Here is a 25124-nt window from a genome sequence, read left to right as displayed (position 1 = left end):
TGACGTAAATTGCACTATATCTACTCAAAGTAGAAGGCAATAATGAAACCACTATAAAGTTACATAAGAATATGATATAATTTTATATTATAATCAGCTGATGAAAGCTGAAATTCTTCATCTCAGACACTTTTGTTAATAAGAAAATTAAATTGAAGTGCAAATTAACATCAATTTTTTTTGTTAGCTGGAAAAAATTATTTCTCGTTAGAGAATTTATTACTTTTAATTTAACCCAATACTTTAAACATTTGAAGTTTGGGGAATTTCCACACTATACTGACATCAAATACAACCTGCATTAGTTTTTTAAAAACTGCTAAATAAACCAAAAGGCTAGGTCAGCAGAATTCTGGGTAATATAAAACTTCTGTTGAAATTAATCATCTTACTGCAGTTTCAATCTAGGTTAGAAGTGTAGAGAATGAAAAAAAAAGTGTAATAGCCTCAAAGCCTCTCCCATTCATATATGAATGAAAAGAAAAATTAGCTAAGTTTAGGATGTTCTATAAACTATATTTGTTTTTATTCCAAATATCAGGGAAAGCTACTTATTTTACTTATCTAAATTCCCTTACAAAGAAGAGGGCTTGGCATCAGATCTAAATTCAATGTAAAGAAACGGTATTTAAACAAATTCTAGATTCATAGATTCCAATACTGGAAGGAACCACTGTGATCATCTAGTCTGATCTCCCGTATAGCACAGGCCATAGAACTTCACCATAATAATATCTATAGAGCATATCTTTCAGCACAACATAGCTGATTATCTGCACACTGTTATAAAAGGGTAATCAAGTTTTAAGAGGGTAACTGTCATTCTTATAATACTTAAATAGATGACACACAGCAGTTAAGAAAAACCTCCCTATTTGCAATAGAAATTACTGTTAAATTAAGAAATTGAATTGATTTATTCAGACAGCGTCTATATGGATGCTAGTGCATTAAAGTATTTCATGTCTATTGATAAAAAGGAACACAAGCAAAATTCATATGCAGATTTATGAAAAATAAATTTATTACATAACACCTTGTTTTTAACAATGTTCAGTTTTTTTATTCAGAATACTTGCGTCATTCATGTAAAATAGTTTGATACAGTACATTGTATGTTATAGTTTTTCCTCAAATTCTAAGGCTCTCCTAACACCTTATCCGTTGCTGTAATAAGGGCATCCCTAATAACGTGCGAAAATATTTTTAAAATAATTAACTGAACAAAATTTAAAATCCACTACACGAAGCCATCTCTCAAAAATCATGACGAAATATCTGAATGGATGCCGCACCTTTTTAGGAAATATCATTCATGCTTTTTTAATCCCAAAGCATGCTCACAAATCAGCCACACTAATAGGAAAAATAAAACACTGTCTATGACAATCATTTTAGTTTGTTTGCTGAACCAAACATGTTTATATCAATGACAACATACTTATTTTACTATCGAATAGCAGCTTTAATACCAGTCAAGTCATAGATTTAAAAACAAAAACAAACTTTTATGTTGGAAATTAATCTTTGGGAGGCTTATAATCTGCTGGAAAAATGCAAATGTCTTCATTTTCTTAAAAAATCTTATTGTAGCAATTTTGTTGGTCATAAAACATTGATCAATGTGGAAAATGAACCAACCCACAAAAGTCACTAAAAATAAATGTATATCAAAATTATCTCAATTAGAGTCACGGTTATTTTGCTTTTTTGCCATGTTAACATATACTGTATACTTCAAGTACCAGTTAAAGGATTTTGTGTACTATTGGTCAGATAATGTTGTTACATCAAGAGAATTCACCACATACAATAACAAAAATGCTTGCCCCTAGCACATTTCACAGCTTCAACTGCTACAGACTGTCACTGAAAAAAATGCATTGGTCAGTCTGAACCATGTCAAGTAAACTATGGAAGTAGCATATCCACAACACAAACTGTGCTAGCACTTTCTTTTCAAGTCTAACCCAAAAACAGATACAATTTGGGAGCCACTACTCCATTCTGTGAAAAGTGGTGGAACTTGGCTATCAGACATTTTGAAGGTGTGGTTGTACAGTACATTCTTGCGGCCTGAGCCAGGTTCCAGGCAGACAGCTGCATGACCAGTCCTACAGCATTAGCAACAGTGCATTGACATTATTCAGGTGCAGCTCAGTACCGGTGTGTCTGATGCGAGTACTGTGGAGGCTGCTGGGAGGTAGTTGAATATCCCATGCTGCTCTGTGGCTGCGATGTGCTTGGTCCAGGGTTGGGATAGGCAGCATGGGGATTGGAACGCTGGAAATAGTAAAGGAGAAGAGAATTGATCCCTAGGGTGGATACATTTCTAATACAAATTGTACTACCTATGCATGTTTTGATGTTTCTGTGCTGTGTGTGACAATAAATTAACAGATACTACAGTACACTCTCTCAACCACTTATATTTACAGTGTGCTTTCTACTTATTTTAATTTGACTACAGTAACTAAGGATATGAACCCCAGGAATATTTGGTTGACAGTTAGTAACAAGTAATGCTGTTCGATTACCCACACCCTGAACTATTCCTTCTGAATTCATCTCTCTCATGTCACCAATGTCTGTTCAGTTACCCAGGCATCTTATGTTCACTGCTGTGGTACATCAGTGTGTTAAAAAAAATTACAGCCAACAATATCCTAGATGCTCTCCATTGATTTTCCCCCCTTCAAGAGCACATGTATTTGGGAGTTTTGTTGTGTATTTAATATCAATGATATTTCAAGGAAGTTTATCTGGGAAACCTTTGCATATGAGATTAATTTTAGTTTACTAGAGCATTCACTATGGGTTAGGTGTTTTCTAGACAGTCAAAAAGAGATAGTCCCTGCCCCATAGAGTTCACAAACAAGACAAAATCTTGTCCCTATATAACCTGCCTAGGACCAAATGTGGGATACAAAAGAAGAGGTAATTGTTTAATAGTTACAGTTTAAAAAGCTGTAATTGATGTGGGATTTATTTCTTTAAGTTTTTAAGCTAAAATCTTCCTTTTCATGAGTCTTCATTTCGATCAGAAGTTAAGTTGGAGTCAGTAAATGTGTTGAGATGGCTACATACTGGGGAAATAAAAATAAAAATAAAGGGATGCCCTTTATAAAGCGAGGTAGGTGGATACTCTGTGCACATGCATTTAAGGACTGAGTCATTCTCTAGGTGTGTGGTGGGGAGGGGAAAAGAAATGATTATACTAGTACTTCCTGCCAGCAAAAATAAATCAGCATTGCTGTACATCATAGCTCACATGATGGCCGAGTTATGACATTTATCTTCACTCGAGAGAGACACTACTCACTCAAACAGAAGTGGCTGATCTGGTACTCTGACATCATATGATCCAGTTCTGTACAATTAATAAAGGATGTGTTTAACAGTGCAAAAATCTCTGGATGTACTTTTTGGCCAAATGTGCCCCAAGTGTGCAGGAAACTGAAAAAACTTTGACGTTTAAAATTAGCCATGAAAGTTTTATTTATAATATATTTAATGAACAGGCTTCCACATCCTGACTACTGAAAGGTGTTCCTTATTTATTTTATGTGGCCAATTACAAGATGACTCAGAGTGCATTTACATCACGTAAACCAAGTGACTTTTAGAAACAAAAGTAAAAATCCCAAACAACCCACCTTGCTCTATTTCCAAACACACCCTAACCCTCTCATCATAGACAGAAGCTTGTTACATCCTCAGGGTAGCAGGACTGCTCCAATTCATTTCAGTGCTGTCACATTAAATGTGCAACATGACACTTCTGAAGCCAAGCGACATGGAAGTCTCTACACCTGTGATAATCCTTATCTAATTGCTTTTATTTACTATATGTAAACTCATGATTGCAGTATCATCCTAGCCTTCTTATAAGTCTAGGGAAAACAGACTGAATTTTTGAAAGTCAAATATTATACCTGTCAAAGGCACGGCATAAAGGTAAGCAGTCAAGAATGCCAAAGCACAAGCAAGAGCTACTTAGACAGTGAAGGAGCAATTACCAGTACTCCACGCAAAAATCTGTCTATGTGGCCCTTGTTCAAAAAGGCTGCCCCTCAGGTAATAAGCTTGGGAAGGATGTCAGCAGAGTGAGAACGCTGAGAAAGAAGCACAGCAATGTCTGGGTGATTCGGAGCCCCCTGACTTCCCAGCTTGTACACCTCAATCCCTGCTCACAGAAAGGTTTGTTCTGATTCCCATGCTCTCATCAACTGCAGCTTGGAATGGAGTGAACAGCATGTGAATAGTGCAAGCAAGTGGAGTTCTCCTGCCCCAACACACATATTGTACATCTTTTTTCTTTAGCTGTATCAGTCAGCATGGAAGAGTAATAAAAGAGGCTCCCCTGCCTCTGCCTTCTTCAGAGACTCAGGCAGAAAGGAGTCAGCAGGAATAATACCAAAACAGTCTCTGGACAACTACTGACTTAGCTGCTTGCATGTTTAAGAGGGACCAACCCTCGTGTTGGAAAATATTTTGTGAATGCACACTCCACTAAGAGAGAGAATATTATAGTTACATTCTGAGGCAGCCCTTGCTGCACAGTAATTAAGGCTGAACAGAGCTTCCTCTTTAGAACTGATTATTCAAGTGCTCTAAAACCCCATGCATAGTGGAATGGACCAGAAAATTGATACATTAGCCAAAGTCCTGGAGTAGTTAGTGAAGATAATTTGGGGTCATTTAGCCATGGAGTTCATGACATCAGCTCCTGCAAAATGACCTGCCTTTATGTTTTTAGGTTCTTATACCTTTTTGTATGCAGAGGCAGGGGGAAAAATATAGGTTTTATGAGAATCAGGGCCCTATCACTGGGCTACCTGAGTGAATTTAGTCAATGGTCCCAAGAACCAATTTTAAGATCCAATTATTTCAAAGTTACTGGACTTTCATTCTTGTTTTATGTAGTAGTACGCAAAAGGGGTGGCAAGCACACTGACAGCAGCTATCTTATAGAAACAGAGGATCTAACGTCTCAATTTCCTCAAGTGTTGTTATAGGTTTCACAATATAAACATGCTTAAGCTCTCATTTTAAAAAACCCACTCTTGACCCCATTGGCCTATCCAACTAGCCACCCATCCCCCCCTTCCTGTCTACAATCACTGTGTGGAGTTCATCGCCTCTTAATTCCATTGCAGACCCCTTCCAATCCAGCTTCTGCCTCTTGCAGTGCACTTAAACTATTCTCAAAGTCTCTAATGACCTCTTCTCTAGGCAAAGCTCAAAATCAGTACTCCATCCTGGTCAGCCATCTTTGACATTGATGAGCATGCTCCTCTTCTTGAAATCTTGCCCTCACTATGACTATGTTGTCTCCTATTTCTCTAATCACTCCTTCAGCATGTCCTTTGGAAAATCATCTGCCTCTTCCCTCCAACTTTCTGTGGTAGTTCCACTACTCACAAGGCTCTCTCTTTGGTTTCTTTCTCTTCTCCCTCTGTGTCTTGTCTCTAGGTAATCTCCTCTACAAACACAAATCCAACTTGCATCTCTGTTCTGATGATTTACAGATCTCCCACTCTTCATCGGACAGGTCTACTTTTGTCCAAATTAAAATCTCTGCTTGTTTCTGGACTTCTCCAGGTGGATGTCTAGCTGTCAGCTCAAGCTCAACATGGCTAAAACAGAGCTCTTAAATTTCCCCCTCAAGCCCTCCGTTACCTCATTTGTCAATCACTGTGGATATCACCACCATCCTGCCTATGACTCAGGCCATAATCTGGGCTTCATCTTTGACCACATTGATCTCTCTTGGTCCTCACCTATGCCTAAATCTAGCCAATTCTTTCTACATAGCTTCTCTGAGGTATGGTCTTTTTTAATCCAGCCACACAACTAAAACTCTCTTCCAGGCTCTCATCTCATATCTCAATTACTGCAACATCCTTTTCTCAGGCCTTGAAAAATACAGCTTTGCCCAACTCATGTCCATTCAGAATGCTAATTCAAAGATCATTTTCCCAGCCTGTCACTTTGACCATGTCACCCACCCCCTAGCCATCCCTCCACTGGCTCCTTCTTCTCTATCACAAACAAGTTGCTTTTCTTCACTTTTAAGGCTCTTCGCCGCCCATCCCCACCCTAGCTATTATCTGTCATTCACTAACGATATGTCAACTCCTGCCTCCGTGGCCCACTGCTTAAACTTTCAAACAAGCACCTTCATGCTTTCTCCCACTCTGCCCATATTATCTGTCTTCAAACCCTCCTTAAAACTCTTCTTTTCCAGCTTGAAAATAGATAGGTTGCAATGTCCTGAGACCACTGCCTATCATGCTGACCAATATTGTCTCATTATTTTCTTATACTCCCTGATCAGTCTGTATCCATCTATTGTCTCTTGTTTTATACTTAGATTGCAGGCTCTCTGAACCAGGGACCATCTTTTTTTTTTTCTCTGTTTGCACTGTACCTAGCACAATGGTGTCCTGCTCCATGACTAGGGCACCTAGGTACTAAAGTAATAATAATAATAATCACTGCATGTTATTGTTTCCTTGACTCATCTCACAAGCTGAAGTTGCAGGATTAACAGAAAAAAAACCTTCTTTGTTAACTAAGCACACTTTCGCTGAGATACAATAATAAAAAAAAACCACCAGGCCATTATACAGAATCGCTTTTAGAGTAGAACTGCACTGTAAGTAGTTTCTTTTAAATTACAATACACAACAGCCAAATACATAACATGAAAAATTGAAATTGAGATACCTGATAGTCTGAGGTCATAATAAGTCCACCTGAGGTAGTGGTAGGAGGAACAACTCTCACTTTTTTCAGTGGGGGTCCCTGTGTATGACTGTTGTCTTGGTTCCCTGGATGACCAGTTCCATTAGTATGGTTATTGCCCTGCTGCTGCTGCTGGTTCTTCTCAATTGGTTAAACACAAAGAAAAATTTCAACTCAGAAGCAGTACAAGAGCAGCAAATGTAAAATACTATGGTAAAACTCAATGAGACGAGACAAGACAACACTATATTTCAATACTTACTTTGTCTCCTTTATCATCAGGTTCTTCTTCTGTTAAAAATTCTCGTTTTGGGTAGGGGATCTGACAACCTGCAAAAACACTGCAAAAACAAGTTACCAGTCTTGGTTTATCTACCTAGAATCAGAGAGGTTAGTTATAGATCTAGTATTTTGTCCAATCTAGTTTCAAATTTCCTGAGCCACATACGAATACATCTCACTCTCAAGATGTTTACCCCTTCTTAATAACATCATTTACTTAGCTTAGATATTCACACTTATTTGTTTTAACCTTCTGGTCATGTCTATTATCCGCCTCTCAACTCCCACCAATTTGTCAGTGTTTCTAGATAATATGGTGACCAGATTGGAGTTGGAGAGACAGACGAGTCCTGTTACATATCAGAGTCAATTCCCCTGTAAGTGCACAATGTACTTCCTCCCTTCATCCCGTTATACAAAAATCCATAGAATGTTGAACTAAATAAAGATCAATAACTGTGGATAATTTTATTTATAACTAGCCTGTGAATATGCTATTAATTTTGTATTAAAATGTCACCAATTTCAAGTTGAGGGAAAAGAATATTGGCCTAAGCAGTTTCTGCAAAACCAAACCACTCCCATGACAATACTAGAATATAAAGACAGGTCAGGAGCAGTTATAAATATTTCACTAAGCTGTGCTGACTTAATTTCATTTTAATTAACTGTTATGAATATACATAGCACATTTTATAAATTCTTCCCTTAATAATGAAAAAAGGAATGATACACAGCATGTGCAACTGGCCTTTCTAAAACAAGGCCACTCAAGCACTGGCTGGTCATTTCAAGCTGCTTTATCATACTGTTCACCCTTTTTGTCCTTAAGCTTTTTTCTGCCTAGAAATCTCCCTGTGCAGTTGAAGAGAAAGAGTGTCTACAGAAAATGAATTTAGGCTGCAAAGTATGAAAGCACAGAGACACAGTACTGTTTTCCCCCTATCTATTGAATTGGGAACAAAAGGATAAGATGGAAAAATGTAAACTAATTAGTAAGTATCATCTGGCATTCCAGAACAGAGAACTGGACCTGCAGGCACTTCGCAGTTGTCCACAAAGATCTGTAGTATGCATAATCAAGCTGTCAGTGAATAACAGGATTAGTGCTGTGACTAACCGGATCAAAACTGCATAAAGCAAGATATTAATAGGAACGCTACTTAATTTTAAAAACCTCAAATGGCATTTTAGTTGTTATAGCTTTTTCTTTGCTTGTCAGACAGTAAGTATTTAATTTATTATCCACACACACAGATTTATATTTATAGTAAGAAGTAAACAAAGAGCATTCATTTTAAAATGTTCTGAACATGCTAATGGATTAAAAAACTGACCACTTACTCAGATGTGGGAAGTGGATCTTCTAAGAAATAGGGATCCTGCATAGCCTGTTCTGAGGTAATTCTCTTTATTGGGTCCATAGTAAGCAATTTCTGAAGCTAAGCAGAGTTTTTAAAAAAAATCAATATTATGAAAACCAGTAATGAAAACCTTCTCCCCATTGTATTCTGACATGACAAACTACTACTCGTATGATCTAATTTTTAAACCCCAATCACTAATGGCAAATATGAGCCATATTCTTCCCCCATGTTTTAAATATTAATTGAATTTGTTATTGAATAACCACCTGTTACTACATATAGAACTAACTCACTCAAATAATTAATTTTGTCACAAGTGCTCGACCAACAAAATCCTTGAAATTCCCCGCCCGCCATTCCCATGGATCAATATAATTTTGCTGGTCTGTCCTTTCTTTGTGAAGAAGCTTTATTTTAAAGTGAATTCATACACATTAACTCAGTTTTAATATCACACTGACATGCACATTTAGTTGGCAGAAATTATCTCTAAGGAATTTCCATTACAGACAACCAATGCTCTGACCAAGGCCCCACATTCTCTACAGCCCATTATCAATACTATTCATATAGCACCATTAACACTGATGGTATCTTAAAGACATAAGACAAAGTCTCTCTTGAAGGGCTTAGTATAAATGAGTGAAACATACAGCACTGAATACCCACCATAGAAAGTGGCAATTATTATGTAATGCATGTCTGTATGGGATAGGAAACTCCACATACACAAGTAACTCACATCACACAATGTGCATGTACTAAATTATGAGGATAGTAGGTTCGCTGTATTTTAAATGTTTGAAGGGTTTTCAGAAGAGGGATATGAGCAAAATCTTAAATCTTAGGCCTTGTCTATACTACAGAGTTTTGTTGACAAAAGTCAGCTTTCGTTGACAAAACAGTGGAGGTGTACACACTGCGATGCTCCTCCTGCTGACAAAACTCTTCTGCTTTGCCAACAAAATAAAACCACTTCAATGAGAGGCACTGAGATTTTTGCAAAAAGTTAGATTAACAAAGAGTCAGTGTAGACTCTGCGCTTGGTTATGTCGCTGTAAATGGCCTCCAGGAGATGTCCCACAATGCCCGTCCTGACCGGTCTAGTCAGCAGTTTGAACTTTGCTGCCCTACACCCAGGTACACAAGCATCTGCCCCTCCCCCTTTAAAGGACCACGAATTTTTGAAATTCCACTTCCTGTTTGTTTGGCATCTCTCCAGCTGACTATGTTGGCTCTATGCAGGAAAAGCTCTCCCACTTGGAGCATACTAGAGTTATTGGATCTGCTGGGAGAGGAGGCTGTGCAGTCCCAGCTCCACTCCAGATACAGGAACTTCAATACCTACGGTCAGATTTCTCATGGCATGTTGGATAAGGGCTACAAATGGGATGCTCATAAGTGCCGTGCAAAGATAAAGGAGCTGAGGCAGGTGTACCAGAAGGCAAGGGAATCAAACTGTTACTCTGGTGCTGCACCAAAAGACCTGCTGCTTCTATAAAGAGCTGCACATCATCCTTAGCGGTGACACCACCTCCACACCAAGAGCCCCCTGGATACTTCATGGGGACAGACAGTGGACTCAATCTGGAGGATGAAATGGTGGATGAAGAAGTAGAGTTGGAGGAGGAGATGGAACAGGTGACAGGGTTGTCCGATACCATGGCGAGCCAGGATGTCTTCTCGATCCCGGAGGGGTCAAGCCAGTCCCAGCACTCCGTCTCAGGCATGCATGATGCAGGAGAGAGATGCCCTGGTAAGTGATCATTTTGAGTTGATTCTGCTCAGTTACATGTCTTTTGCTTTGTTATATGCTAGAAGTGGCTTAAAGGATAGAAATGTACATGACTAGCTATATTTGCATCTGCTTCACATTTCCCTGGGCAGCTACACAGGGGGTGGAGCAGTTTGTTAATGCACATTGCGATTTCATGAGAATCCTTCAGAGAGATCTCTAGGATCTGTGGATCTCTAGTGCTGGAGCAAGTGCCGCACACAGTTCCAGGAAGGTTGATATGTGCATCCTGAAGTTCTGCAGCTACTGCTTATCATCCCATACATTTACCATGATGCGATCCCATCACTCAGTGCTTGTTTCCCAAGTCCAGTACAGACAGTCCACCCTGGCAAGCTGTTCCTTAAATGGCAAAAGTAATCTGGCATTATTTCTTTCCGAGGTGCACAGCAGGGCAGGTGTCATGGATTCCTGTTTAGATTCAGAGCTCATGATATACAGCATGATCAGCTATATAGTGTTCATAACACTGACCACAACAGTAGAGAGCAGTGCATGATCCATTCTCTCAGGTACAGATGGCAGGCGCGCAGTCAACAGAGGCTGCTGTAAAATGATGTTTAATGTAGTCTGAAGCCCATGGAATGCTGGGAACAGAAAAAACTGTATCAAGGGACATTAAACCTGTACCCATGATGCACTGCGATCCACTCTGCCTTCCCACAACTCCTAGATGCAGAAGGTGAAGAGTTGCACAGTGGGATAGCTACACACACTGCTCCGCTTTTACTGTCGATGCTAGAGCACCAAATGTGGACATGCTCCACCGACAGGCGCATTGTGCAATCATGCACAAGTGATGAAATTATAGCAGTTCATGATCATTGGCGTAACTTGCATTGACAAAATTCTGTAGTGTAGACAAGGCCGTAGTTTATTTATTGCCTCTCAAGCTGCAAATGAAATCAATGCAAAGGCTCCAGCAGGTACAAAATGCAGCTGCCTGCCTCCCCCATGAGCACATCAAGCCTGTACTTTAGGCTCTCCACTGGCTGTGAGTCCACTTCCACAGCCAGTTTAAGGTCATGGTCTTAATCTTCATACTAACTTATAGATCAGGTATCAGCTGCAATACAGACCACATTTCATTCCATGACCTGCCAAGAAAGTTGTGCTCCACTGGGACAATGCAGATCACAAAGCATGAGAACACCAAGGACAAAGCAAAGTATAAGAATATTTCTAGAGATCAGAGAAATTCAATTTGACTACTTTAAGGAAATACTACAAAACCTTCCCCTTTGATATAGTTTTTCCATCATAACCATATTGACTTTCAAAACCAACCCATTTCTTTCCTTCTCTTCCCAATCAAAACAGCACTAATCCAACCAGAGCTTTCTATAACCTGAAAAGATAGTAGAGCAAATGTCTCCAAGAAGTCCTCTAGGGAATTTGCTATTGTCAATCTATTTTATGTAGAAGGCATTCAGATATTTACATAATGGGTGGCAGTACAAAATCCTAAAATAGTTCATATAGACAGTATGGAAAAAAACAAGACTGTCCTATTCAGAGTTAAATAAAATAGAGATTTTTTGTGAAGAGGATTTTCAATACTCCTAAGAAAGGTATGTCACATGCTATGAGGGAATGATTAGCCAGCAGGCAGAAATTGGTCACAAAGATGACTGTTGTATAATTTAAAATATACAGGAAGAGATGCAGAGACTCTAGATGTAAATTCAATCCAAGATGGAATAACTGATATAACTCTTAAATCATCCAAGTGTGGTACTGTTCTTAAAGTCAATCTGTATGATTTTATGAGAGGAATATATTAAAGTTGCAGAAACTGTCTGGGCATTTACATCACTGTGGTATCCTCAGCAAATTAAAAATTCTGAAGTTAACACATTAGGGCCATGTCTACACAGGGATGTTACGTCACATTGGTTTGTTCACTGTGAGTGCAGCAAATAAACGAACTGAAGTGCATCCATGCTGCTTTGTTTTGCCAGTCTAGGGTACCTCTCTCTCTCAATCATCATGTCCACAAAGCTCTGCACTATCTGCTCAGGATTCTGGGTAGATATCCCATGGTGCACTGTTCCGCCAAACAGATCTATGCTTTGTGACTTTTCTTGTGGTGGACTGTGGGATGCCTCCTGGAAACTGTAGGAATTTTGGAGGGGGTCAAATTAACAAACTCCCTTGATTCCTCTCTTGGCATCATTAATTTTGCCAGCACCATTTTCGATCTGCTGTAAGGCATCATGGAGGACACGCTATTGAGCGCCATGATCATAGCAGTCATTAATACAAACAGGATGCATGTGCAGTGGCAGTTGTGGGTGGATGGATTTGGCTCTGCAGTTTCATAGGGCTTTGGATGCCAGAGTGATGCGATTAATAAAGGAGGAGGAGCAGGAGAAGGATGAAATTGAGCAGTTACTTCTGCAGAGCTTTTATCTAGAGCAGCTTTACTAAGTAAAGTGCCACTTCTGGGCTCAGAAAGCTACCAGGGACTGGTAACACAGGGCAGCGATGCACAACAGGGTCAACCAGATGTAGCAGCAGAACTTCAAGATAAGAAAGGTAACTTTCCTGTAAGTCTGTGCAGAGCTCACCCTGGAGCCACAGAGTTGGAACACCAACATGAGAACTCCCCTCAGTGTGGAGAAGTAGGCTGCCAGCACCATCATGAAGTTTGCTACTCCTAAGTCCTGCTGATTAGTAGCTAACCAGTTTGGTGTTGGTAGATCAACTGTCGGGGCTGTTCTCAAGGAGGTTTGCGATACTATGGGGAAGGTGCTGCTGTGCTGCATCATAAAGCCTGGCAAGGACCAAGAGTTTATTTGCACAGATGGAGTTCCCAAACTATATTGGGGCTATTGCCTATTTTTGGTCCCCCCACACCAGGCCAAAGATTTAACCAATAGGAAGGGATATTTCTCCCTGGAGCTCCAAACCCTGGATGATCTCCAGGGAAGATTCACCAATATTAATGTGGGATGGTCCGTAAAGGTCCATGATGCCAGTATCTTTAGAAACTCAGGTCTGTGCGCTGGAATGAGCAAGGGAATGTTTGCTCCCGTAGATTACTGTTGATATTAATGGAGTTACAGTTCCTCTTGTTATTCTTGGAGACAGTTATTCTCTACTTCCCTGACTTATGAGCCTTTCCCTGGATGCTTGGACAAGAGAAAAGAGCAGTTTAACTTTGCATGGAGTAGTTGAAGAATGTCAGTGGAGTGTGCTTTTGGAAGAATGAAGGTTAGGTGGCAGTGTCTTATAAAATGACTGAATGTTTCTCCTAATTATACAACCCTAGGTGATAAGTGTTTGCTGTGTTTTGCGCAGGATGGGTGAAAGCAAGGGAATGATCTTGGAGGGTGGGTGAGAACAGGAAGTGTACAAACTTTCTGATCATTTTAGACAGCTGGAGAGGGGGTATCCTCAATACACCCAAAGTAGTCAGGGAAAACAGGGTCACGGGTGCATTGTGCTCCTACTTCGAGGTTAGGAAGTAGTTGTGGCAATCAATGTACTAGAACCAAGGAAATGTATGTTTGTTTTTATTAGGAATTGACAGTATGCCCTTGATGGATGCAGATGCATTTCAATGAAATTTTTCAGCCAAAACAAATTTATTGAGTTACCTATGTTTTTTGTTAACACATTGCATCTTGAATAAAAACAAAAAACAATTAAACAAGAATGTGGCGCAAATTTAAGACCAATGGAAAGGAGGCATGGTCAACCAAAGGACTGCTCAGAAAGTCCCTTTTGAGAGCATCGCATATAGGTTCCCCTCCATCTCCTGACGGTTGATTTTTGTGGGAAGGGCCTAAAATTAGATAGAACCATGAGTTCAGTCAAAGTAACTATTTTGGAGGACATTGGAAGGTTGGGGTGCAATTCTTGACCTTTGTAACAAAAGGTGCTCTATCACAGGTGTTTGCCTGTACATCGTCTGCATCATGTCCCTTTCCAGGGCCACATGATCTCTTTTGATCCTTACAGAATGCTCCAAGAAAACCATCCCTCCACAACTCTGCCTTCATAGCTCTCTTTGGGGATGAATTCAATAATTCCTGGAACGGATCCTCTCTCGCTTCTTCTCCCTGCCTCCTCCACTGCCCATTCAGAGATTTGTCACCTTCTCTGTGGGTGATGCATCCCTGCTGTGCGTGCACCATGGCATTACAGGTGCTAAGGGAAGTTTAAAAAAAAAAAAAAAAAAAAAAAAAAAAAGCACAAGTACTTATTGTGCCAATCCTCTCCAGGCCAACAATGATCAAATATTCCTTTCCCACAATTTTGGAATGTCATTCCCATCTTCGCTTACCGTTCAGAGGTTCCCTGAAATGGTAAGGTATTTTCCAAATTATTTCCCTCTAGTGTAGGCCCTCTGTAACAAAAGTTGGGGGGCTGTGCTAGTTTTAGTAGGTGTGAGGATGGTTGGTTGCTTGCGATGGTTTCAAGTGGATGGATGACTACAGGAAGAGGGGGATGTGGGGCAGCAGTAAGAAGGCTAATTATTCCATATGCACACCTGCAGGCTATCCTCAAGTTGAAAGATGTTACCCTGAGGCAAATCCCTAAGCAATGGGTGAACCAGGAAGATATGCAGCACTGCTGTTTACCAGAATAGTGTCCCCCTTGCAGCTGGTGCAGGACTGGAACAGAAACACTAGATATATGGGCAATTCTGAGAGCTTCTGTACCTTACAATGTGGTGCATGACAAAACACAGCACTATCTTTACCTTAAGTTCTCTTTTACAACACCTACATAAAGTACACTGCAAGTCAAAAGAGTTCTGTAGTAGTTATTCTAAAAACCAAATGCCTTGTAATACTTTAATATCTTTCTGAAACATCTCTATCGCCTGATTTGGGCCAAATACCTCCTCAAATCTCAACTTTACTAAACCTGAATGCAGTGATGAAAGCGAGCCAATGTAACTTTTCTATTATTTTTTCCTCTTTCTGTATCTGCCTCTAAAATAAACATGATTCCTTGTAATGTGTGATTTTTTTAGCTCCTGTAGAGCTGACATTTTGACCAGGGGTGAATGGAGGAAAGGGAATAGGAAGCAGCTTGGAAAGGGTGCTATGGAGGTGGCAAGAATGACTGGCAGTGTAGGACTTCATACTATAGATAAATAAATCTTAAAAGCTATAAGTCTCCAGTGTGGATACCATTTTGAGCAATCCTGAGAGAGCATGCTGGTAGTGGGGGATGTTAAAGGCCACGTAGATGGAAAGAGGGGCTCCTATCTCTGAACAATATGGTGTCAGGAAGGCAAAAGTAGTTTAAATCACCCAATGCAGTTATGTTACAATACAGAACACAGTATTTACTGGCAGAACTCCCCTTTGCAGCAATTTCAGTTTGGCTGCTGGTAGAGCTTTCCTCCACAGCAGTTTCATCTGGGTGTCCACAAAAGGTTCTCATGTAATGTCCAAATCTGTTGGGTCAGAGTTTTTGGCTGTCATGATACATCTCCTCCTGGTTGGACCCCATGGGATACATAGGGTCCAGGAAGCTTTTGAAGGGCTTGTCACGTTGTCTTGGATGCTTGCTGTTTTGTCTGGTGTCTTTTGTGGATAACTGTCCACCACATAATTCTCAGGTTTAGTGGTGGCATTCCTTGCAAAAACACAGTCAAGTTCCTCATAACATGGGCAGGTAGTGGGAGCATTACCAGAGATCCCTTGGCCTTAGGTACTTTTGCCAGAGCTTCTTTGTTTTGACTAGGCATTGGGACAGCTCCAGGAGTGCCCTTCTTTATTTGCTCTGACAGTGTCTTGTAGATGTATATGTTCCAGTGACTCTTCTACAGATGGGACTGAATATGCAGCAGTCAAGTCCAGGACTTCTGCAAGGGTCCACAGAGAAGCAAGGGAAAGGGGAAGTATGTCTGCTATAATGGATATGTATGCTGGGTGTATGAACTCATTACTATTGAATACTGATATTGAAAAGGTGTACTTCTGGCTGCCTGCCACCCTTTAAAGAAAGAGGTGACATCCAGTCAAGATGACCAGAGAAGTGTAGGGCACAGAGACAAGCTCATCCAGCAATGAAGCAATGCAGTGTGGGATAGTAGTTGGACAACTGCCAGAAGTGGATTAGCTAGGAATGCATCCACACAAACCTTAAAGTGAACAAACTAAATGCTAAATAGAGTTGCTTCATTCCAAAGATTGCTTACTGCAATCTAAGACACCAAATAATTTGGTTTAAAAAGAAGCTGTGTGTGGACAGACCGCCCTTTAAGGCAAACTAACTAGTTACTCTGATGTAACAGTTCTAGACAAGGCCTAGAAATTCTCTCCAGCTCCCAGATATTTTTTTGTTTTATTGTGAGAAGAGTAGGTCAAAGTAGTGGGGTTTCCATTCAATCTAGAATGGTGAGATATGTGGTAGTTTCAAGACCAAGTGCCACACACCAGGACCCTGCTTTTCATGCATATGCGTTTCACCTTCACTGACAGTTCCATTAATATAGTGGAACGTAGCTGTGACAAGGGAAGTCATGAGATGGTCCTTCAGGTACTTGGGCCCATCCCATAGAGGGCTTAGAAGATAAAAGATGAAAATTTTGAACTTGACGCTTTATTGAATTGTGAGGCCATGCAGAGAAAGGCATGCCAGGCAATGTGCTCTCATTACTTCTGTTGCTCAGTATGTGAGCTACTGTATTTTCAACCAATTGGGGTTTTTTTTTTGTTTGTTTTTTAAAGTATGAATCTACTTTGAAAAAAGTGACTATATAAAAATGGAACCTTCTGACTCAATGTCTGCTCCTTGCATTTGGTTTATTTTAGTGACAAATTGTTTTTTTCAATTGCTTTTTACTCCTTTTAGCACTGCAGAACCAACTATTTGTTTTGTACATCATTGACATAATGGTGTATTAAGTTCCAGTCCCACCTAGTCACTGGCGGAAGTCTTTAAAATAGTTATACTCAGATTGCAGCATGAGATTCAAAAACAGTTCTTCAGGGTCTGCCTGCGGCTTTTGTGAAGTATCAGTTTGAATGGAATTCTTCTCGCACTGCTTCAGGCACAGAAGAAGGAAAGAGAGAGAGCCGATATGCTGAATGGCATTTCACAGCACTAACCAACCAAACAACAAACTGACATAGCATTATGGTGATTAGGTTATGATGCTATCAATAAGATGCTGATGAGCTGTGAACATAGTGGATCACAAACTGGCAGGAGAAAATGGAAAACAGTGGAGATTTGGAGATGAATGACTGCAACTATGATGATTGTTAGTCTTTAAAGTGCTACATAACTCAAGTTGTTTTTGCTGTATACAGAATAACACAGCTACCACTCTGGAACTCTAGAGAAGAGATTGAAACTCAGACATTTTCTGCTCCATTCAGGGAATGCAGAAGTATTTGTTAGTAAAACACTTCCAATCAAAAAGCAAGAGTAAAAATTGTCTAACCCAGGGAGAAATGAAAGACAGTGCAGAGAGCATTTCAGGTTTGTACTGTGATGTCATTCTGTCAGCACAAAGCCCATCAGCATTGTATTTGGAGAAGGAGATGAGGTTTTACCTAACTTTCCAGAAGGGACTCAGCAGTTCAGCATGATAAGAGCAGAGTGGCTTGGTGCACTGGCTCATGACCAGACACACAAAAGAAACTCAGGGAAAGAAAAAAAAATTAAATTAAAATAAACTATAAAGAAGAGATAACAGGCAAAATGGGATGCAGAATCTAGAGAAGTCCCAGATAAATTCTGCGTGCGTGCATGTCTTTGAGAAATCAGAGAACCTATGAAAATTTGTCCCATTGCTGAGAATTGGAAAAGTGTTGCTTGGAACATCATAGAACCCAGAAATTCACTGTTGCTGGGAATCTGAGTTCTAGGATACTTTCTAATTGCATTAGGATGCCAGAAAGCAGTATAATAAAACAATATACAAAATTATGCAAGTGTTTCATCTGCTTTGGTAGAGAGAGAGAGAGAGAGAGAGAGAGAGAGAGAGAGAGAGAGAGAGGTCTTTGAAGGTACTTGGGAGTTTGCCTGGGACGGAGTGCATAATAAAGATGAGGAGTTTTGAGTATATCTAGGAGGGGATTGGTGCAGTGGGAACAGAGGATTTTCATGGATCCCATAGAGTCTGATTTCATGAGTTTGCTGCAGACTATGTTGGGGAATTGACTGAGTCTTCTAAGTGTTCTTCAATGTCTCTTCTCAACCCGAAGGGACAATTTTCCTTTTACCTTTTGGAACAAGAATTAAATTTAGGCACCTTCCAACCTGAAGAACTAGATTCCATCCCCACGAAGCTATCAGACAGAGAGATCTTGGGGGAGTGGCAGAGATAGACCCTAGCAATGTTCAAACCCACATAAGACATTAGGCAGAACAATTCCATTTAAATTCCAACTGAGTAAAATTAGCATGAGCTGAAAACAAGAACAAGATTCTTATTGGAATCAATAACTATACACCTCATAGAATTCCTTTACAATCCATGCTCTCTCAAAAATAGAGACTGCAAATAAGACTAGCGGGTAAGGACTGAGTTCAGTGGGGGTAAAACCCCCACATGAAGGGATAACAGATGGAGGTTTCTCACTGGTACTAGTTGTTGTTTTGAAACTAGAAAGGAGGGTTAAGCCTTTGGTGGCCAATTCATACCAACAGCTTGGCTGTAAAGAGGGAAGAGAGCCTGCCCCCAGAGCAAGCAGCAGCAGAGCAGCCACACTGTGTAGGGGGACCAAAGCTAGTTCTTTGTCTCTAAAGGTTCCTCAGTTTAATGCATCAAGCTGAAGAGGAACAAAGGGAGAGTGAGTCAGGGGAACAATTCCAAAGAAATTCCAACTTCAAGAGGGGAAAAAAAAAAATCAATGTGCAATTTCATGAACATTTCAGACTCAATCTTTCCCCTGGGATTTGTCACAAAAGCTCTGGTGGAATTAATACAGATATCTCTGATCTTGTTCCCTGATTTAACCCCTTCTTCTGGGGTGGAATCCAAAAACATGAAGGTAAGAAATACACAGTTAAGGTATCCAAACTGCTGCTGCCCTATAGTGATACCATGTGGGAAAGGAGTGGAAGGACAAATATAAAACATTTTGTTAGCGCACGCTATCCATGATTAATTTGTGGCGATCTGTCTCCACTGAGTAGCAAAATTGATCTCCAGACCTTCAAGATTTGGAAAACAAAGAAGTTTTCAGGCCAATCTGGCAAGACCATTCACCCCCCTTCAATGAAGTTAATTTGCTCTGAACCGAAGTGACCCATTGTCTTACTGTGGGGGTATCAAAAATGCTTATTATCAGGAATTGTACTACATGGCAAGCTTGACCTACATTTTGTAGCAAGACCCCTGCAGCAGACGGGAAATGCAGCAGCTTCAGATAAATTTAAAAAATTGAGGTTATTGAATTAAATATGAAAATGAATAATATAATCACTACAGTATTCCCAGTGATATTTAATTTGATATTAAATTTATGTAATGCTGCCCATACATTTTTAAATCTTAATTTTCAGTGTGTTCCAGAATTTTGTATTGAAAATGCTTAACTGAACTATAGAAGCTATCAGAAGGAAACTAGCGATTCTGGCAGTTAAGTAGGGGAAAGAAGGATTTTGGCTCCTGGCAAGGAATGAAAAGCAGTTTGGGTGTATGTGATAAGCACATTACCTGATGCAGAAGTAATCAGCAATGAAACAGTTACCAAGATTGGTGCTAAAATTTGCATAATCAGATTTGCTATTAGATTGCCTAACTGAGATCTGAAAACTTGACAAAGTGATCTCTTTTTACATTCTGTACATTAGGATAAAATGAGGGGGCGGGGGATGGAAGGAGGATATTTTTTCAGTTACTCTAAACTAGTAATTGTGTGCTGTTTTAAGATTCTGTATTGCATATGGCGCTAGCAGTGAAATCTTTAGCCTACAATAGTGTCAAATCTGCAGGCAAAAGGCAGCACATCCGTTCTAAAGAAAGAAAAAGGCATTTGGCATTATTGGAACTATCTTAGGCTTCCAAATTCTCTAAATTACAATTTTCTCCACTTCAAATCACAATCACAGACAAGTACAAAAGTGACGTTGTATTGTCTGTTTCACCATTTAAAACTTCATATCCAACGGCACGTGTCAAAGGAGCATTAGTCATTATAGAATCACTTACTGGTATCATGCTCCCAAAAATTAGATAGTTTTCATAACAAATTATAAAATATTTTATTTACATGCAATGCCAAATATGTATTTTATTTTAAATACTATGTAAACCACCTAATGAACAGAACCACCAAATTTTATGAAGCTCTGTCCTCATTCCTGATATGATAAAAATTAGGTTGATTTTATTATGAGCAGAGTGAGAAAGGGGACTGGCTGCTTTGCTTATGTACAAAGATTCCCTAGTATTTGGCATAACACTACAGCCTGTGCACTATACAAGGAACCTACAGGTGACTTGAACCTTGATTCATTTCTTCAAAAGTGGGTCTCTAATTCAGCAACCTGACAATGAATTTCTTGCTTTCTGTACTAATACAGACCAGTTCTCTTGCAACTGTGAACTGTTATCAGGTACTATATCAAAATGATATTCTACTCCAGAAATGTAGAAATAATTACAGTTAATAATGCATATCTACACAGGTCTCAATTATGTAGTTCTTTGCACTCTAATTAGGGTCTGATTTGCACAGTCACTGTATTTAAAAAAAAACTAACTGTTCTGTGAATATATACATCTCTACTCAGATTGGGCGCTGTAATCCATCTGCTGCAATTAACTCCTGTTCTCACGATTTTCATGCTGTTTGCCAACAACTAATATGGTGTGTTGGATTCAGTCTACCTTTGGCTGAAGCACACAAATTCCAAAGTTTACATGAAAGTAAAAAAAATACCAAAGAAAGTGAGGCTGTGAAATTGCCAAAAGGGTGTTGGTTTAAAAACAAAAAGTGTAAGAATGCTTGGACCTGATTATCCTATGAGCTGTAAGTGCAACTTCAATGGGAGTTGCAAGCAACCTATGAGACACTCAGGCCTCTTGACTCACTTTCTTCCTCTTTCATCCATCTCAACTCCTCCTCTTCCCTGCAAGGTCAAGAAGACTGTTGTTCCCATATATATATATATATATATATATATATATATATATATATATATATATATATATATAGTGGCAGACGGCTGGCTTCCCTCTAGTGGGTCTCACGCTTTACTCCTCATAGTGGGCCAGGGAGTTGCCTGTCACCCCGGCTTCCCTGGAGAGGTGGATAGGGAGCCAGGCCCACCTGCTTCTCTGGGTCCCAGCCCAGGGGTCCTGTGAGTAGCAGCTGTGAGCTGCTGGCACTGTATTTGCAGCTGCAGTCTTTTTCCCCTGGGCTACTTCCCCCTCTCAGGCTCTGTTTTCCTTGTTGCCCCAAACTGGGCTTCCTGACTCAGGCCCCTGTGCCTGGGGAAGGGTTTCAGTCTGGCCAGGGGCAGGTTCCCCCCTCTCCTGGGCTCAGTACCTCTCTTGGGGCTCCTCCATACTTCCTCTACTCTCCAGTCTGCTTCGCATCTCCTCGTAGCACAGCACAGCACACCTACTTCCTCCAGCTTGTGCCCTGTTTCTCTGGAGCAGTGGGCTTTTAACAGGCAGCTGGCAGGGCCTTAATTGGCCTCACCTGCCCCTGATTGCCCGCTCCTGACTCTGGCTAGGCTGCAGGGAATAAAGCCCTGATCATTCTGGGGCTTATATGCCTCCCTTCGCATACGCTCCTGCAGCCCTCTGCCCTTACTATATCACTATCTATATATATATATATATATATATCCCCAGTTAAATTGATAGACTTGTTTCTCTTTAAACCTGCTTGCAGAGGTCAGTAGTATTTTATATCTAGGTTTTTAAATTTGCCTAAATGCTCATTAAAAATAAGTGATGTATCAACAGATCTACAATCAAACAGCTCAAAAACAAAACACAAATAATCATTCCCCAATTCAGCAAGTTATTTAAGCAATATGACGAATTATGTCCTTATAGTTACTCAAAGGCTTAAGTACACTGGTGAATCAAAGTCTTAGTGAGGAAATGTTTTGGTAAGCAGCTATCACTTAATTTATGAGAAGAAGAACCTTCTACTAGGAAGTATCTATAAATAAGCCATTAAAAAAAGTTGTGCATCTAGGAAGCAGGCGCTTTACATTTTATAAACTAAACTTTCAAAGTTCAATACAATATTTCCTAGCATACTTATGTGATATGTTGAGTAAGTAAAATGTTCAAATCAATATGCATCCTCTAGAATTAATGATTTTTGCATTTATCAAAAATAGATTTTAATTTGCTTTTTTAAAATACACACAAATGTAAAAGCAGTAAAATGCATTAAAAACAGAGCTACAGTAACACAAATAAAACCACAAATGTATGATTATCAAAAACAGAAAACCTGTGATGTATTTTATTCAAACCCTGCTCCAGTTAAATACTTCATGGAATCATTCTATTAGTCAGAGCAATAAATGAGAAGTACTCTACAGTGTTTCAATTTGCAAAGTATTAGATAGTCTGGGGACGCTGCAAATAAATTCAGTGAAAGAGCACTCGTCAGGGGCCTAGTCCCATATTTGACCACTGCTGACCTATATATAGTTTTTTCAATTGATTACTACTACCGGAAGCTTACCAAGTGGAATGCCTTACTATCTGGTTTAACTTTATGTTTTTCCATATATTTGATAAGGCTGCAGTTGGTATACCTGGAAAAAAAAAAGTAGTGTATTTATCAGTATCAGTGTCAAGCATTTTTAGAGAAAGTTAATCTAGTGCTCATGAAAGGTGCTGACTGACGACCCTGGAAACTAAAGCTCCCTTTTGTACATTGAACAGGTAAAGCACAGGCACCAGCAGCAGATGCTTCCTTAAAAGGTCTTGTTGACACTAGAGAAATAACAGTTTTGTCTTCCTAGCATGTTTGTAAAACATCTGTGCTCTGAATGATTTACATGTGTGCCAAGTACCATTTGGATTAGATTTCCTTTCAGCAAGTTTAAATACCATTTCATCAGTCTGTACTATTTTAGTGCCAGTGTGCATGGAGCTAAAATACTTAGTCAGCCCTTTCAACACTGTCCTAACAATGCACTGATTGGCTTTGTGTGCAGTAGAAAACTGAACTGTTCCTATTTGAACCTGTTGGATAATAACAATTTAATACAAATGGCTTAATATGTCCACAATAACCATACAGATTTGTGGTTTGATTTGTTGCAGTTTTGCCTTGCTTCTACACTGCCATGTTTGAAACATCAGTTGCATTGCCTTGTGGGCACCTATCCCAAAATAATTGAATTTTGGGAGATTCTGAAAGGTAAACAACTCTGCCACATTTTGCTTTGCCCTATGTACTGAGACTGCAAATTGTGCTGACACTTTGTGTGGAAGTAGAGGCAGGCCACCAACTCTTTTCACATAGTTATCACAAAGGAACAATTTTTCATTACTATAGATTTGGTACAAATCTGAAGTGGTAACATCTATGAAAGTCTGTGACTAGTAACTCAGAGTCATCCAGTCACTCTTACATACACCACCAATTTGACATCTGCCATCTTACTTCGCATTTCATTGTACAGTGCTTTCTGGATAACCAGTATCTCGCTTCTTAATTTTTCTACATTTGAACAACCACAGTACACTAAATTTCAAGCATCCTAGTATTTAAGAAATTTCATTTAAATATAACTTATTTCCTCCCTCATGTAAGCCATAATAATTTCATATTCATCTTTACCATATGGCTATAAAATGGTGCCTACTACAGCTAAGTTTTATTAAAATAAGATTATAATTAAGGTAAAATATATAACTAATCTCTCAAAAAACCTTAGCAAAATTTAACTTACGTGTTTCTTCTGAAATCTTTCATTAATGTTGAATGTTCAGGCATCTTTTTTATATCCTCCCAATCTTTATCTGCAAGACCAACATGCATTAGTACTTTCTCATGTGTCTTTTTTTAAATTTTTTTTAAATGTAGAGGAAGAGACATCATTCAAAGTCTTCTTTTAATTTTAGTTTTCCCTTCCCACCTACCTAACCTGGCTTTGTCCTAGTGTCTACATTCCTTGAATGCTCTCAATATCTCTTCACAGTGGACAATAAATTGTTCAACATGTTGAACAGGTTCTGATAACATGCCAATTAACGCCTCAATTTTTTAAGAACCTTAAATACTACTCCCAACTGCAATAATAGTTGCTATACTATGTACAAGATTTTACAGGAAACTAACATGACAGCAGGCACTGAGCAGGTGCCAATATGCATCCTCCCAGACTATGTTTCCTTCATTTATTTAAAGATGATACTGACTTCAATGTAGTTCAGAAAGTAGCAATAAAAGAGTTTGATTAGGGTTCTTTTATTTTTAAGGAGTTTGTATCAAGGTGACAATGTGGCCTAACAGGAAATCACAAAGACACACTGACGAGCCAGCTTGAGTCAGTCTCAACCCACAGGAGCTATCTTCATTGCTCATTTAGGGTATGTCTATACTGACAGCGGCGAAGTCATCACTGTCAGATCGACCTTTCTGGATCAATTGAGCAGTCAGTGAAGACCCGCTCAATCGATCCAAAAGTCTACGCTGTTAATCCACCCCTCAAGTGGCATAGCACTGCGTCAATGGGAATGCGGTTCCTGTCAGCGCAGCGCAGTGAAGATGGCGTGCAGAAGGGAAGTACAACAGTCAACAGGACTTACGCAAGCTACTCTGCATAACTTGCATAACTCCTGTCAACTGCCGCCGAATCGCCAGGTAAGCATAGACCAGGCCTTAGATGGATAATGAAGCACAAAGGTATTCCACTCTTCTTGAAAAGCTGCCTTGGACAAGTGAATCACATCACGTCAAACCCACCAACATCAACCACAACCACCACATCAGAGGGCTCAAAAGATAATAAAGAGGGAGGAA

The 25124-nt window shown here is 39.6% G+C and overlaps 1 protein-coding gene across 6 annotated transcripts in view; it reads right to left on the bottom strand.

The window, feature by feature from the left end:
• Positions 1-1002: 1002 nt before the first annotated feature.
• The window catches only part of CDK8 (cyclin dependent kinase 8), a 171630-nt gene continuing 147508 nt past the window's right edge, over positions 1003-25124 (bottom strand). For 5 of the 6 annotated variants that reach the window (XM_067562898.1, XM_067562900.1, XM_067562903.1 and 2 more), the window contains 6 exons: positions 24052-24121; positions 22833-22905; positions 8377-8474; positions 7013-7091; positions 6733-6891; positions 1003-2283 (listed from right to left, as the gene is read on the bottom strand). In XM_067562898.1, coding sequence (XP_067418999.1) covers positions 2158-2283; positions 6733-6891; positions 7013-7091; positions 8377-8474; positions 22833-22905; positions 24052-24121 — 605 coding nt within the window. In that variant the 3' untranslated portion in view covers positions 1003-2157. The remainder of the gene's footprint in view (positions 2284-6732; positions 6892-7012; positions 7092-8376; positions 8475-22832; positions 22906-24051; positions 24122-25124) is intronic. The other variant, XM_067562899.1, reaches the window with a different exon arrangement.

This window comes from Emydura macquarii, unplaced genomic scaffold (genome assembly GCF_026122565.2).
Source record: "Emydura macquarii macquarii isolate MOO-44397 ecotype Brisbane River unplaced genomic scaffold, CSIRO-AGI_Emac_v2 contig_2473, whole genome shotgun sequence".
In the NCBI taxonomy this organism is placed as follows: Eukaryota; Metazoa; Chordata; order Testudines; family Chelidae; genus Emydura; species Emydura macquarii.
This window is presented reverse-complemented; position numbering and strand designations above follow the sequence as displayed.